The sequence below is a fragment of the Dipteris shenzhenensis genome, chromosome 25, assembly GCF_047967505.1.
Source record: "Dipteris shenzhenensis isolate YYH24624 ecotype China chromosome 25, Dip_SZ_1.0, whole genome shotgun sequence".
Classification (NCBI taxonomy): domain Eukaryota; kingdom Viridiplantae; phylum Streptophyta; class Polypodiopsida; order Gleicheniales; family Dipteridaceae; genus Dipteris; species Dipteris shenzhenensis.
Window position 1 is genome coordinate 40692531 of NC_141620.1, and position 12648 is coordinate 40705178.

The 12648-nt window shown below is 40.4% G+C and overlaps 1 protein-coding gene across 1 annotated transcript; it reads right to left on the reverse strand.

The window, feature by feature from the left end:
- Window positions 1-254: 254 nt before the first annotated feature.
- On the reverse strand, window positions 255-2815 carry LOC147885888 (cyclic dof factor 2-like). The gene is made up of 2 exons (XM_087396516.1): window positions 2538-2815; window positions 255-2240 (listed from the first exon to the last, which is right to left on the reverse strand). Exons 1-2 carry the CDS (start codon window positions 2700-2702, stop codon window positions 642-644), a joined length of 1764 nt encoding a protein of 587 aa, XP_087252642.1. The 5' UTR covers window positions 2703-2815; the 3' UTR covers window positions 255-641.
- Between the last annotated feature and the right edge of the window lie 9833 nt (window positions 2816-12648).

Consider the following 12648-nt stretch of genomic DNA (forward strand, 5'->3'; position numbering starts at 1 on the left):
TGCTACTGAAGTAAACATAATCAAAGCAACAAGCATCAAAGTGATGAGACACTACTAAGTAATATGTTAGGTAGATGTCTACCAGGAGGAGGCTGGTACGCTTCAACCCAAACCATCAATGCAATTCCCAAATCAAGTCTATGGTTGTAAAAGTCAGAACCAACTGAACACTCAAACAAGTAGGATACTGGTCCAATCAGTCCACATTGCATATCACGCTTGGTGTCCAGCTCAGAAGCAGAGATACACAAACATCACAGAAGAAACCCCATGTGGACCAAAAGTTTATCACTACTTTGAGAAAATTTTGCTTGATATATACATCTGAAAAAACCGTAGCTCTATGTCCAAGTCGCCAAAAAGCAAGCTTAAATATACAGAATTGAGGATTCTCACACTACACTCATGGTACAAGAACCTTCCACGCATTTGTACAGATACAGTGCTTATATAGCCTGCACATATCCATTATTGATCAAGTCTATCGGTTCGAAACTGGTACTAACAAAAGGGCACTCTACTTGCAAATTATAATAGCTTGCATCAAACTCCATGTCGTGTATGCCACTTTATATAGGTTTTTACCCCACCAAGTTCATCCAATTGGCAAGTCACAAGTGCATATGCTCAATCTAGGCAGATCAATTACTTTCTTGAAAAACAATTGATCTGGACATCGCTGCAGGGTTAGAATGCCAATCTTGGAAATGAGGATCATCAACCTCCTTACTTCCTGTTCTTGGCTGGAAAGCACTGAAAATACCACTAGATGATGTTGATTCTGTTCTATTTTCAAGCCCAAGAGTGGTCCATATGGAGCTTTGAGCAGCTTCCACAGGATCATCTATTCTCAAAGTCTTTGGAACCCAAAGTGAACTTCTTTTCTCAGTTTCAGACTCTCCTTGCTCTAGAGGGCGCTTTCCCAATGTCTGCCTTCCAAGCATTGGATTGGCTGCTGCAGCTGCTGATGCCCATGGCATCACCCAGGCTCCACCCCAAGCTGGAGGTCCCCATATTGCACTCTGCATAAGAGGCCAAGGGAAACCAGCCCACAGAGCTCCACCCCATGGCGGTTGATTCACAGCTGCTATTGCTTGGGGTTGAGTTGCACATGTTGCATTGGTGCTGAGAATTGAAGAAGTTGCAGTTGCAGCAGGTACAGGAAAGTTATTCCAGCCAACGTTACCTCCATACTGAAATGGACCACCCATGAAGGTGAATGGATCTCCACCAGAACAACCAAAAACTGTGTCAATTTTAGTAGGCACTTCAGTCGAGGGACCCGAATCCTTTCTAAACTCAACTGAGAGAGGTTCCACTCGTGCTGTAGGGCTGCAACCAGAGCTGCCAACAGGTTGCCATCCAGTGGATGCATCGGCTTGATGGATCATGTCAATGGTACTGTTAACACAATTCTGCCCCTGGATGTGCTTTCTGTTGAGTGACTTGCTGTCCATTTCCAGCTGAGGTGCTGAGCCCGCATCCCCCTCTAAAGGAGGGCGGGCCTTTCCATTGAACCTTCCCTGCTCTTGCAATACCTCTGATCTATGCACATGACGAGAGGTTGCCCCGATACTCTCGCTGAGAGGACTCTCCTGCCCAAAATTCAGAACGGTACTCGACACTGGACTGTCAAAAGCTGCGAAAGAGCACACTTCCAGTGGCAGTAAATGAGGCCTCGGGGGAGGAGATCCTACCTTCAAGTGCCTATTCAAGTCCAGAGCTGAAGACCCAGTACATGAGAGCAATGGCTGTGCACCATCGAGCGCATCAACTCTGACTGCTAGGTTCTCGGGAAGCGTACTGCGCAGGTGTGCTACCGAGTGCTTATTCTTCCGCCGACCAGCACCCACCGGCACATTTCTTAACGTTCCCCCAGCGGTCCAGTAACGTTGGCAATTCTTGCAAAAGTGACGAGGTTGGTTCACGTTGTAATTGTTGAAGTAGCAAAACTTTGTCTCTAGGCTGTCGCACCTAGGGCATGGAGTGGGCTTGTCTGGTTTCTTCAGTGTGCCCTCGTTCTCATCCGCTCGACTATCATCTTGAATCTTCTGCGTATCTGCAGCTGCAAAGTCGGGGGTTGGGACGAGGGTACTTGGCTTATCATCACCCGTTCCCATCCCATCATTCGGCTTTTCTCGGTCACACCCATCACTGCTTCCTGAAGAGCTTCCTAGTTCGTCCAGAGCAGACGCTCCAAACTTTTCATCGTCGGAATCTGGAGCCTGATCTCCGATACCCTGGAAAGAATAGCGCGCAAGGGAATATGTTAGACACTTACTCATTCAGTACTTCACTGAAAACATATCTATTCACAGTATGCTTGTGTTAAGACATCGACCAACAGCAAAAGACCAGAGAAAGACCGACGGAAAAGCAGTCAAAAGACCGTCTTTAGGAAGAAGTGTAATAGGCTTCCGGCGAAGCCGAAATGCAATCGCATGCTCTGCAGCAATGGAAACACCGTCTTGCACACAGAAAAAATGGCAAGGATTGCAACAGAAACAGAGAGGAAAGAGGGAAGGAGGGAATGAAACCTGAAAGGAAGAAGGAGGAGAAAACGAGTGGTAGATGAGGAGCTCCTGCTTGATGGGGGGGGTGTGCGGGAAGGGGGAGGAGGAGACAGGGATGGTGCGGCCAAAGAGCTTGAAAGCGGGGTCGAGAGGGGAGGGAGAGGGAGGGGAAGCAAAGGCAGAAGACATGGGAGCAGAGAGGGAGAAGAGCAGGAAGAAAGGGGGAGAAGCTTTGGAGCAGAGCAAAGCAGAACAGAACAGAGAAGACAAAGTGCAAGATGATGAAGAAGAAGAAGAAGAAGAAGAAGAAAATGAAGTGGCTTATAATAGTCTTTCTTTTTCTTCTTCTTTAAAAAGAATTATATAAACTTTAAAGCAATCAAACAAACTAGAGTCTCCCCCAAAACGAAGTGAAAAAGCTTCCTTCATTTTCTCCCCAAAAAGCCTCCTTTCATCCTTCTCATCATCACCACTCTCGCACAGTCTCCACACCCCGGCTTTGAGTGTGTTTTTTACCGGCTCACATTGTTACATCTTGGTTGTGATTGAAGGTTGCCTTTTCCTTTTAAGAGCCACAATTCAGTGCCTTGTTTCGTAAATACCGGCATTTTATGCAATTTCTGCGGTCCAATCCTCTCGGATTACCCTTAATCGTAAGGGCTGGGCAAAAAAACCGTTTTCTACGAGTAATGCTTCCGATTCTGGAGTGTGCCAGTAAAAAACTGTCCTGTAGTGTATTTTGCACCAGCTTTGCAATTGAAAAAAACCGATCTTTAGCAAACCCGTTGGCAAATTCGAATAATCCAATGTAATAAAAACTGGCAAATGTGTATGCTTAGGTTTTTTCCCTTCATTTCGACCCCCCTTTATATTTATCTTAGTTCCGGATTATGTCTAGTTTCCTCTGCTGGAATGTAAATGTTTTATTTTGAAAATACGAGAAACTTTAAGATCCATTCTTCCCGATTAAGCTTCAAGATTGCCCGCTTTAAAAAAGGTATTTTAAAGCACTATCCCCATGTGTGTGTGTGTGTGCAAATATGCATACGTATATATGTACATATACACATCTATGTACATAACATACTACATACTACATACATAATGTATATATGTACATGCATACTACATATGTTTATACGTGCATATACATACTACATACATATGTATATATGTACATGCATAGATACGTACATACCTTGCATATAGACATACATTAGGAAAAAAAAAGGATTTCCTATCCTCATAAAATAACTTCTACTCTTCTTTTTTCTTTGAGGTGAAAAAGTCAAAACATAACCTCTACTCTTAAATATATTCAATTTTCACGAGTTGAAAGTGTGTACTTTGTTGATATTTTTAAACTAAATGTCATAAATTGTAGCTCATAAAATATAGTTTAGGAAAAACCTTACCCAATTTCACCCATTTTAGCCAATACAAAATCCACTAAAGGTTAGTGTTTAGAAGCATTGCATAACACCTCTCCTATGGGAATTGATTGCACTATAGCCACCCGAGTCAACTTCAACTTCAGCTGCTTGCATTGCCACCACTGAGAGAACTCAATGGCGGCCCAAAAGCGACAAGCCCATTTATAATAATTACTTTATCTAACTTAAACTTGAGACATTTTCAACAAGGCCAATCCTCTCGAGATGCAATGGAGTCAAAGGACCTAAACCCAGACACACACCAACAAAAACGTTAGGCCCACCAGGATCTTCTATGTTCTAACATTGGCTTACATATTTTTATTCCACATTATTGGATCTAGCTCACATGATAGCTTTACATATTTCATGGAAACATTATTGGATCGAACTCACATGATAGCTTTACATATCTTGATGGCAACATTATTGGAACTAACTCACATGATAGGTCTACATATTTTGCTAGGAACAATATGTGACCAAGCCTTTTAGGACAAGTTCTTACAAGCTGAAGGTTTGATTATGACTGATAACAATCATGGGTTTCCCTGAAGTAACCCTTGATAGTTCTACACTTATTTGCAATTTGGTTAAAGAGTATGTGGGGTTGTTTGACTAGAGGACCATGGTATCCTTTCAAGTTTGTTTCTTTTTTTTAAAACTGAAGATAGAAAAGATGTGCATGTCAACGTTTCTCTTTAGTATTTTCCACTTCCTAATTTGCACGTCCTCTATCATGGGTGAGGTTGGAGGGGGATGTGAGAGTATAAAGGAGAAAAATCACAAGAAGTAGGTGGGAGCCTAAAAGACTTTTTGGGGGCCCTTGGGCACGTGGGAAGCAAGCTCACAAGGCCACAATCTTAGCTTGTGGCTAGAAATGCCCCTCTTCATCGCTTTCCTTTTCCCAAAAGCCAACGAAAAGCAACACACCCTTGTTCCCACCTTTCCACAAACCCCTTCTTTTCTTTAAATTTATTGTTTAATCTATCCATCTCTATCCATCGCTTTCCCTTTCCACTTCTCCCTTACACCACTCACTCTTTCCACTGTCAATCTGAGCAAAGAATTCATGGCTTTTGCATATTATCCAATTGGTCATGATAAGAGTATATTAATGCCACTTGGTGTCACTCCCACTCACCTACTTAACACAAATATAACTCATACACAACCTTAACAAGGTTAAGATAGAGTAATTCCGACCCAATCCTATTCCCTTGTGTGGGTTTAGAGTTACACTAGAAAGAAATCATAATATCCACAAACTATTTTAAGGTTTTGATATGGCTCTCATGTTTCACACAAAGAAGTAATGAAGGAAAAGAGCATAGGATCTTTTCCCTCCTTCTCAACATGCTTAATAGTCTCTCTCTCTCTCTCTCTCTCTCTCTCTCTCTCTCTCTCTCTCTCTCATTTGTCAAGTATGCTTTCTCATTACCTTTTTAAGTGCGACCTTGGAAATAAAATTGTATCTCATTGTTTCCCACCATTTTAACTCTATGGGCATGTTAAGAGATAGCACAAGGAACTCCGCATTTGATGTATTACGGATATAATTCTTTTTCTTTTATGGCTGCTTGCAAAAATCCATCATCATCCTCTTGAATTTAGAAGATACAAGCCCATGCATTCAATTTATAACCCTTCCTACTTATAAATTAACTGCTAGATGTAAAGTTTATTACTTCATTCATTTAGTTCGGATCTGTGTGCTCTAAGTTCTACACACTTTCACAAGCAAAGAAGAATTCTACTCTCTCTATGGAAATGGGGGCAAGCCACCTATAAACTTAAGGAACCCCAAATTAGAAATTTCTACTACCATAAACCTCAAGGAGTAAAGGAATATGAACCTTTGGCGGTTTCAAGATCACTAGCAAATGAATTGAAAATGCTCGATTTGATCCAACTTAATGGAAAGGAGAGGATCATATTTTAAAGTCTTGACATTTGAGTAAAAAAAACGCTCATGCAACTAGTTGTCTTTGTAATGCCTCCATGTAATATAATAATAACAAAATTCATAATATGGCAAGAAAAGAAGAACGTGTATTCCTTCGGAGCATTATTTAACCCATACATCATTTTATCCATGCTATCTGGAGGTATTAAGACATGCAATGTCATTTTCTTATTTTGTACCCTCCTATAATATAAAGAAAATACAAAAAGAGGCTTTTTTAGAGTGCGAATGGTAGCTCATTTTCAATCACAGATTTTATGTCACATATTCATACTCAATTTTAAAAAATGGAATATGCTTTTGCATTGCTTTTGATTAATGAAAAAGTGTTGCATGAATCATAACATTACTTTATGAAGGCCCTCACTCAACATGTATCATGTCATAGTTTACTAAGACCCTTTAATTATTATAAGTATTGTTTGTATACTAGTCCCACTATTTTACATCTTTACACAATATGACACTCTGCCATTTGTATCCACATTTTTCATATGAAATTCTTGAGCTTAACATTCTACCTTTTTTGAAAGATTTGCCTTTAGCAATTTACCTTTTAGCTTATTAATAAACTTAATGAGTAATCTAACATAGATTTTAATGACATTATTCCTTTAAAGAGTGGGCAAGATAGGTTGTACGCAAGTGTGCATACACACCTAAAACATATTCTAAGTTAGCCTTCTTATGCCCTTACATTGGAAAAGATAGGCTTGTTAGTATTCCTTTTGGAGAGTGGGAAAGATAGGTTGTACGCAAGTGTGCATACACACACATAAAGGATATGCTAAGTGAGTCTTCTTATGCCTGAAATTAACCAACAATTTTCAATGAATTTACACTTTTCTTTTAAGATAGGCTACTTCTATTTGATTCATTTTTGTATTTTTGGGACCAAAACTTTGGAAAATTCTAGCTTGGTATCCACAAAGATACGACTTGGGCAAATAGAATTTAGTAAACATCTTGCAACATTGAATATCATCTTCTAATAATACCCTAAGCCCTAAAAATCTACATGTAATCAGTTATACCTCACGAACTCTCAAGAAGCATCTAGATGTCCTTCTAATATATGCTAACCCGATTCAACTTAGTCATGGCCACCTTTACACAAATAGCCCATTTGTTCCATGATTATGTTTATATTGTAATAGAAATTTGAAACCCAAGGCGATCACTCTCTAAAACCCCATAAAACATGTGCAACCAAGCACACATTTAAAACACACCTATATTTAGATATATATATATATATTTGCATTATTTTTTACCCCTCTTATACGTATACGTGTTGTAATTTTGAATGTAAAAGTCCCCTCCGTACATGTACATACCATGATTTTTTACATGTGTAGAGGGGACTTTTACATTCAAAATATACATGTTGAGATATTAAGTATTTTTGTAACCCCTCCTATCCATAAATGGCCCATGAGTCCTCCAAATTAAAAATTCCATTTTCATTCACAAACCCACTATGTGATTGTCCACAGAATTTAAATAATAAGTTTTAATGGTTGGGGATTTGTTAAGTCTTTTGCTTACTTTGAAGTAGCCTAATTTTATGTATATGGCAAATAATTTTCCATCTAACCCTTTTAAACCTTCTAAACTAACCTTGCTACTACTTTTGCCAATTTCTAGTTTACTTAGAATTTAAATGATTACTTAGGATTTGGAAACTATGGCACTAATGTGACTCCCCTTTTCGCTTGAGTAAACCTAGGTTGGGGCCCTTTTTCAATATCTATTCATTAATTGAAACTACCATATAAGAGCAACCTTCCAATTTTGTCTACGACATACTTAAGTTTGATTTCTCCTCTAAACCTTTCAAATAAACTTTACATTTAGTATATAATCATGACCTAAGCCCCTCTACACGTGAGAGCATAAGAAGCTACCAACAACAACCCTTCTAGCTACCTTTCAGACATCAAGTGTTGCCATGGTTACAAGGGCCTTGGTTGAAATGAGGTGCTCTTTACCCTTGCATTGTCGGGAGTGAACGGTGTACTAAGACAAGGCAAGTAGTGGATTGTATAAAGTGTCATGCTCTCTCCCAAGGGTGGAATTTTTGCAATGTCATTGGGAACAAAGAGTACGTGAGCTCCATAATGGTGCTACTTGCAAGGTCAAATGGATTGAAAACTATGAAATTTTCATAGAGGTGGTCCTTGCAATATATGAGACTAGATGTATCATTGACATTGAAAGACGCAAACCCTTGAAGGGGGGTATGTTCAGATAAGTGTGATCAAGGGCTTGCTAGGTGCATGTGTGCATCCACTAGTAGTCATATGGTTGTGTGTGTGTGTGTGTGTGTGTGTAGAAGAGGCACACTTAGTGCATAGACCATGACACAGGTGATGATGTAATACAAAGGCCCCCAAATGGGGCGGTGCCTATGATTGTGGAGTTCCTATGATTTAGGAGCTACCTCCTTTGATATAGGAGAGGTGCCATTGATTTAGACCGCCCTCTCTCCATTTCTATAAAAGAGGGACTTCCTTCTCACAATGAATGGAACACCCATTGCTATATCTCATGTGTTCTCACTCACCTCCATGATGAAGCTCTCCTCTCTCCCCAAGTTCCAACATTTGGTATCAAAGCCTCCTTGAGTCCCTAGGCCATTGTAGCTTCAATATGCCACCTCATCATCTTTTTCTCCACCCTCCATCTTCTTCTTCATTTCTACCCTCTTTCTCTCCAGATTTTGCTTAGCTCAATTCTCCTCCATTAAGCAACCATTCTCAGAGCCCTCTGAGCTAAAGTTTCCTCTACTTAGGTCACACCTTTAACACCAAGCAATTAGGGAGAGATGCCCTCTACAGCCCATGCCGACATGATCTCTACTCGATGAAATTTCAAGCAATTCTACCCCTACTGATGCAATTCCTCTTAGCCACCGGTGGGTGACACTATGAGCTTGGTGCTCATGAAATTTGAGCTCAAATGCTTGTTGGAATAAGGAGAAACAAGCAAAAAACTAGTCAGAATAGGCACATCTTTCCATGGTGACACAACATGCAATCTCGCCATTCCTCTCTCCTAGAAGTATTCCTCAGTAAGAGCTTCCATTCGCCTTTGAAAGCTCTCTCAAAGCTTTTCTCTTCAGCTTTAATTACACCCTCCAATTTTAGACTACTCAATTTGGGGGTAACAGTGATATTTGCTTCTAAGATGAACCATTGAATATGGTTAAGTGCTAGAAAGTTTCATTATTATGTTAGTTATCTTTGGTCTTTTGGATGTTTGACCATTGGAAGTGATCTGAGGCATTTTTCAATCTTATCTTTGGAGCACTGTCCTGTAGTTTAACAGTTTTGCTAAATGCTCATAATGCATTTATGTTTTGAATATGCTTGAATGCTATTTTTTGAAGCAATAGACATTGTATTTCCTTTATGCTAAGAGTTTGGGGTATCTAACTATCTCTCCAACCAATTATACTTGTGGATAAGGAGACTTATTTGTAAGGGACTAGACACTACCACATTAGTGGGGTAAGACCTTCCCAATATGCCTTCATCATATTGTTCCTCTAACATTCATTATGTATCTCAGAGGAAAGCATTCCAAAAGAAGCCTAAAATGAGAGTAAAGCCTTGTAATGGTGAATATTTCATCAAGGTGAACACCAAGAAAAAGATATGTGCCTTCTATGGAGTACCCAATCATACTATGGAGTATTGCCATCTAAAAAGGTTTTCTCTACAGCCGCTCTCCAAGAGACAAGCCCGAGAAGAGGAGAGGAATGACTCCCAAGAGAATGAAGCATTTCATGTGAAGAAGAGCTGCATCAACAACAAAGAAAATCTTGCCGAAGGAAAGACTCCATCGACAAATGAAGAATCAAATTTTGTGGTAGAAGACAAGGACTATGCCTTTTGAGCACTTTGTCTTTTGAATTTTATTTATCATCACTTGGTCATGTAGTCAATTTTGAGGTTCTCTGCGTGGATAAGTACTCCAAAAAGAATGTTATGGTTTTGCTTTAGTCCATATAGACTTTGTAAATCACCTCTGGTCACCATATGATATAGGCCATGTGATGTGTGTTTGTTCCCATGGTACCTCTTGCAGACATGAGAAACTAGGTCCACACAAAGGCCTATGATTAATACTTGTACATGTAAGAGAGAGAACCATTTGGGGGGGTCTATCCCATTTTTGTAAACATTGACCCTTGGGCACCTTTGCTAGCATGAGATCCTAGACATAGATTTATCCTTGACCACCATGAGATGGCATGAGAAACTATGAGACTAGATGTATCCTTGACATTGCATGAGGCAAACCCTTGAGGGGGGGTATGTTCGGATAAGTGTGATCAAGGGCTTGCTAGGTGTTGAGATATTGAGCTCCACTCGTGATATGCCAGGGTGACCGTTGTGCATTTATGTCACCGACTTGTTAGCTGCAGATGCGGTTGGTACACTGCCCATGAATAATAGCTGGATGATAGCTATCCTTATGTACTCTAGTTCGTGGCTTAGTTAGTATGCCACCTTAGTAAGCTGAGTTTGGTTTGAGACCCACATATAGGGTTCTCCTATTTCTTTGTACTAGAGTTCTTTTGGCTTTCACAACTAAGAAGAGGAAAACTGTTTTCAGCCTCCACCTTTGTGTGTATTCCCCCATTGTGTATGTGAGAAAGCCACAAGTGAGACTCCTTCCCTCTCTCCCACTATCTTCACATGATATGAGAGCCTGGTTCATGGCAAGGAGCTCAAGAAAGCAAACCAAGTTCACGGTGTCCTGGTAAGAGGACCGGTGTTGCTTTCCTTTTTCGAGTTTGGGAGCAAATCTCTGTAGGTAGCACAGTCGGAAAGTGCAAGAGTGCATTGTCTTAGATTGAGACGCCCTTCATGGTGTGGCAAGAGGGAAATATATGCTACGGGCGAGGGCAAAGCCCTCGGTGACTTTATTTTTCTAATTCGAGGCCATTTCAGGACCCGCCATTTTGGAGGCCGAAGTTCACCGCAAGCACTGAGAAAAAGGCCCTATTTTTGCTGTGCGATCACTACTCTACAGGTCGGTGAAAAGTTGCCGTAGAAATTGCATCATATGCCTGTGCGCAGAGATACTAGGAGTTACAAAATCATCCTTATTGCCTGTTGATGCAAAATTGTCACTAGGAAGTGACTATGTGGTCAAATACCACTTTCCTCAGTTTTGCAGATTTGCTCGTGTGAGGCAGAAGCTGTGTTTTTTGCAGTGACAGAATATTTTGCAATGTTCTGTAATGGCGTCTGATTCTCTTTCATAGATTGTCACTGAAAGCTTGACAAGAACAACTTCCAAGCATGGAAGTTTAGAATGACGAATTTCCTTATGGGAAAAGGCTATTGGGAGTTCATTACAAGAAATGAAGAAGAACCAATTCTTCCTAATGTTCCCAATCAACAGGAAATGCAGGCATTTAAAGGATGGCATGAGAGAGCCAGAAAAGTTATGTACTGCCTGTTTATCAGTATTTCAGATTCTATGATTGTGCATATTCAGTATGCAAGTATGCCAAAGGAGGCATGGGATACTTTGGCAAAAATGTACAGCACAAATACACAAGCCAGGAAAATGCAGCTCAAGCAGGAGTTGCACAATGTGCAGAGAGAATATGAGCATCAATGACTACCACATGAAGGTGAAGAAAATAACAGATGCACTTGCTTCCATTGGGTCGCCAGTGGAAGATAATGATCTAGTTTCTGTGACCTTGAATGGTCTAGGAAAGGATTATGCACAGTTCCAGACATCCATTGCCGTCCGTGAAAAATTTCTTGATTTTGAGTTGTTTGCTCTTCTAATTTATGAAGAGCAGAGAAATGGTGGTGCATCTTCTTCAGGAGGAACTTCAAAAGAAGTTGTCTTCTACTCAAATGCTAGAAGAGGTAGAGGTAGACATAGAGCAGGCCCGTGATAGAAATCAGAATATGCAGCAAACTCAAGAAAACCAGTCCTATGGAGGAGGACGTGGTAACTCTAGAGGCAGGGGGAGCCAAAGGGGTCATGGTGGATGGCAGAGAGGCCAAAATGCCAATAGCAATGTTGAATGCTACTACTATGGTAAAATGGTTCATATGGCTAAAGACTGCTACAAAAAGCAAAATGACATTATGAATGGAAAATTGCAGCAAGGCAATTATGCATCTTCTAGTAGACAGGGTGATGACAGAAATGAGCATCTATTTATGGTGCAGCACATGGCCAATTCTGTGACAAGTGCAGAAGAAAGAAATGATGTGTGGTATGTTGACTTAGGTGCGTCAAACCACATGACAGGTCATGCAGAATGGATGCTGGATGCAAGGAAAATGGATAGACTAGGATTTGTGGAGACTGGTGATGATACTGCACATCCTATTGTGCAGATTGGTAAAATTCCTTTTTCTATGCAGGATGGGAAAAAGAAATACCTGTCTGATGTATTTCATGTCCCAAATATCACCAAGAACCTGGTTTTTGTTGGTCAAATGTTGAGCAGGGCTTGCAAGTCAGATTTAATCCTCATGGATGCTTTGTTGAGGATATGAAAAATAACGATCGCTTGATAGCCAAAGGAAAGAAGAAGGGCAGGATGTTTACATTGGATGCGGACATGCCTGAATTGAGTGCAGTAATGTTTGCACATGGGACTGGTGTAGTTGCAGATATTGATATCTAGCATAAACGCATTGGTCATGTTAATGTACAGCGACTTAAATCAATGCAGGCCCAAAATATTGTT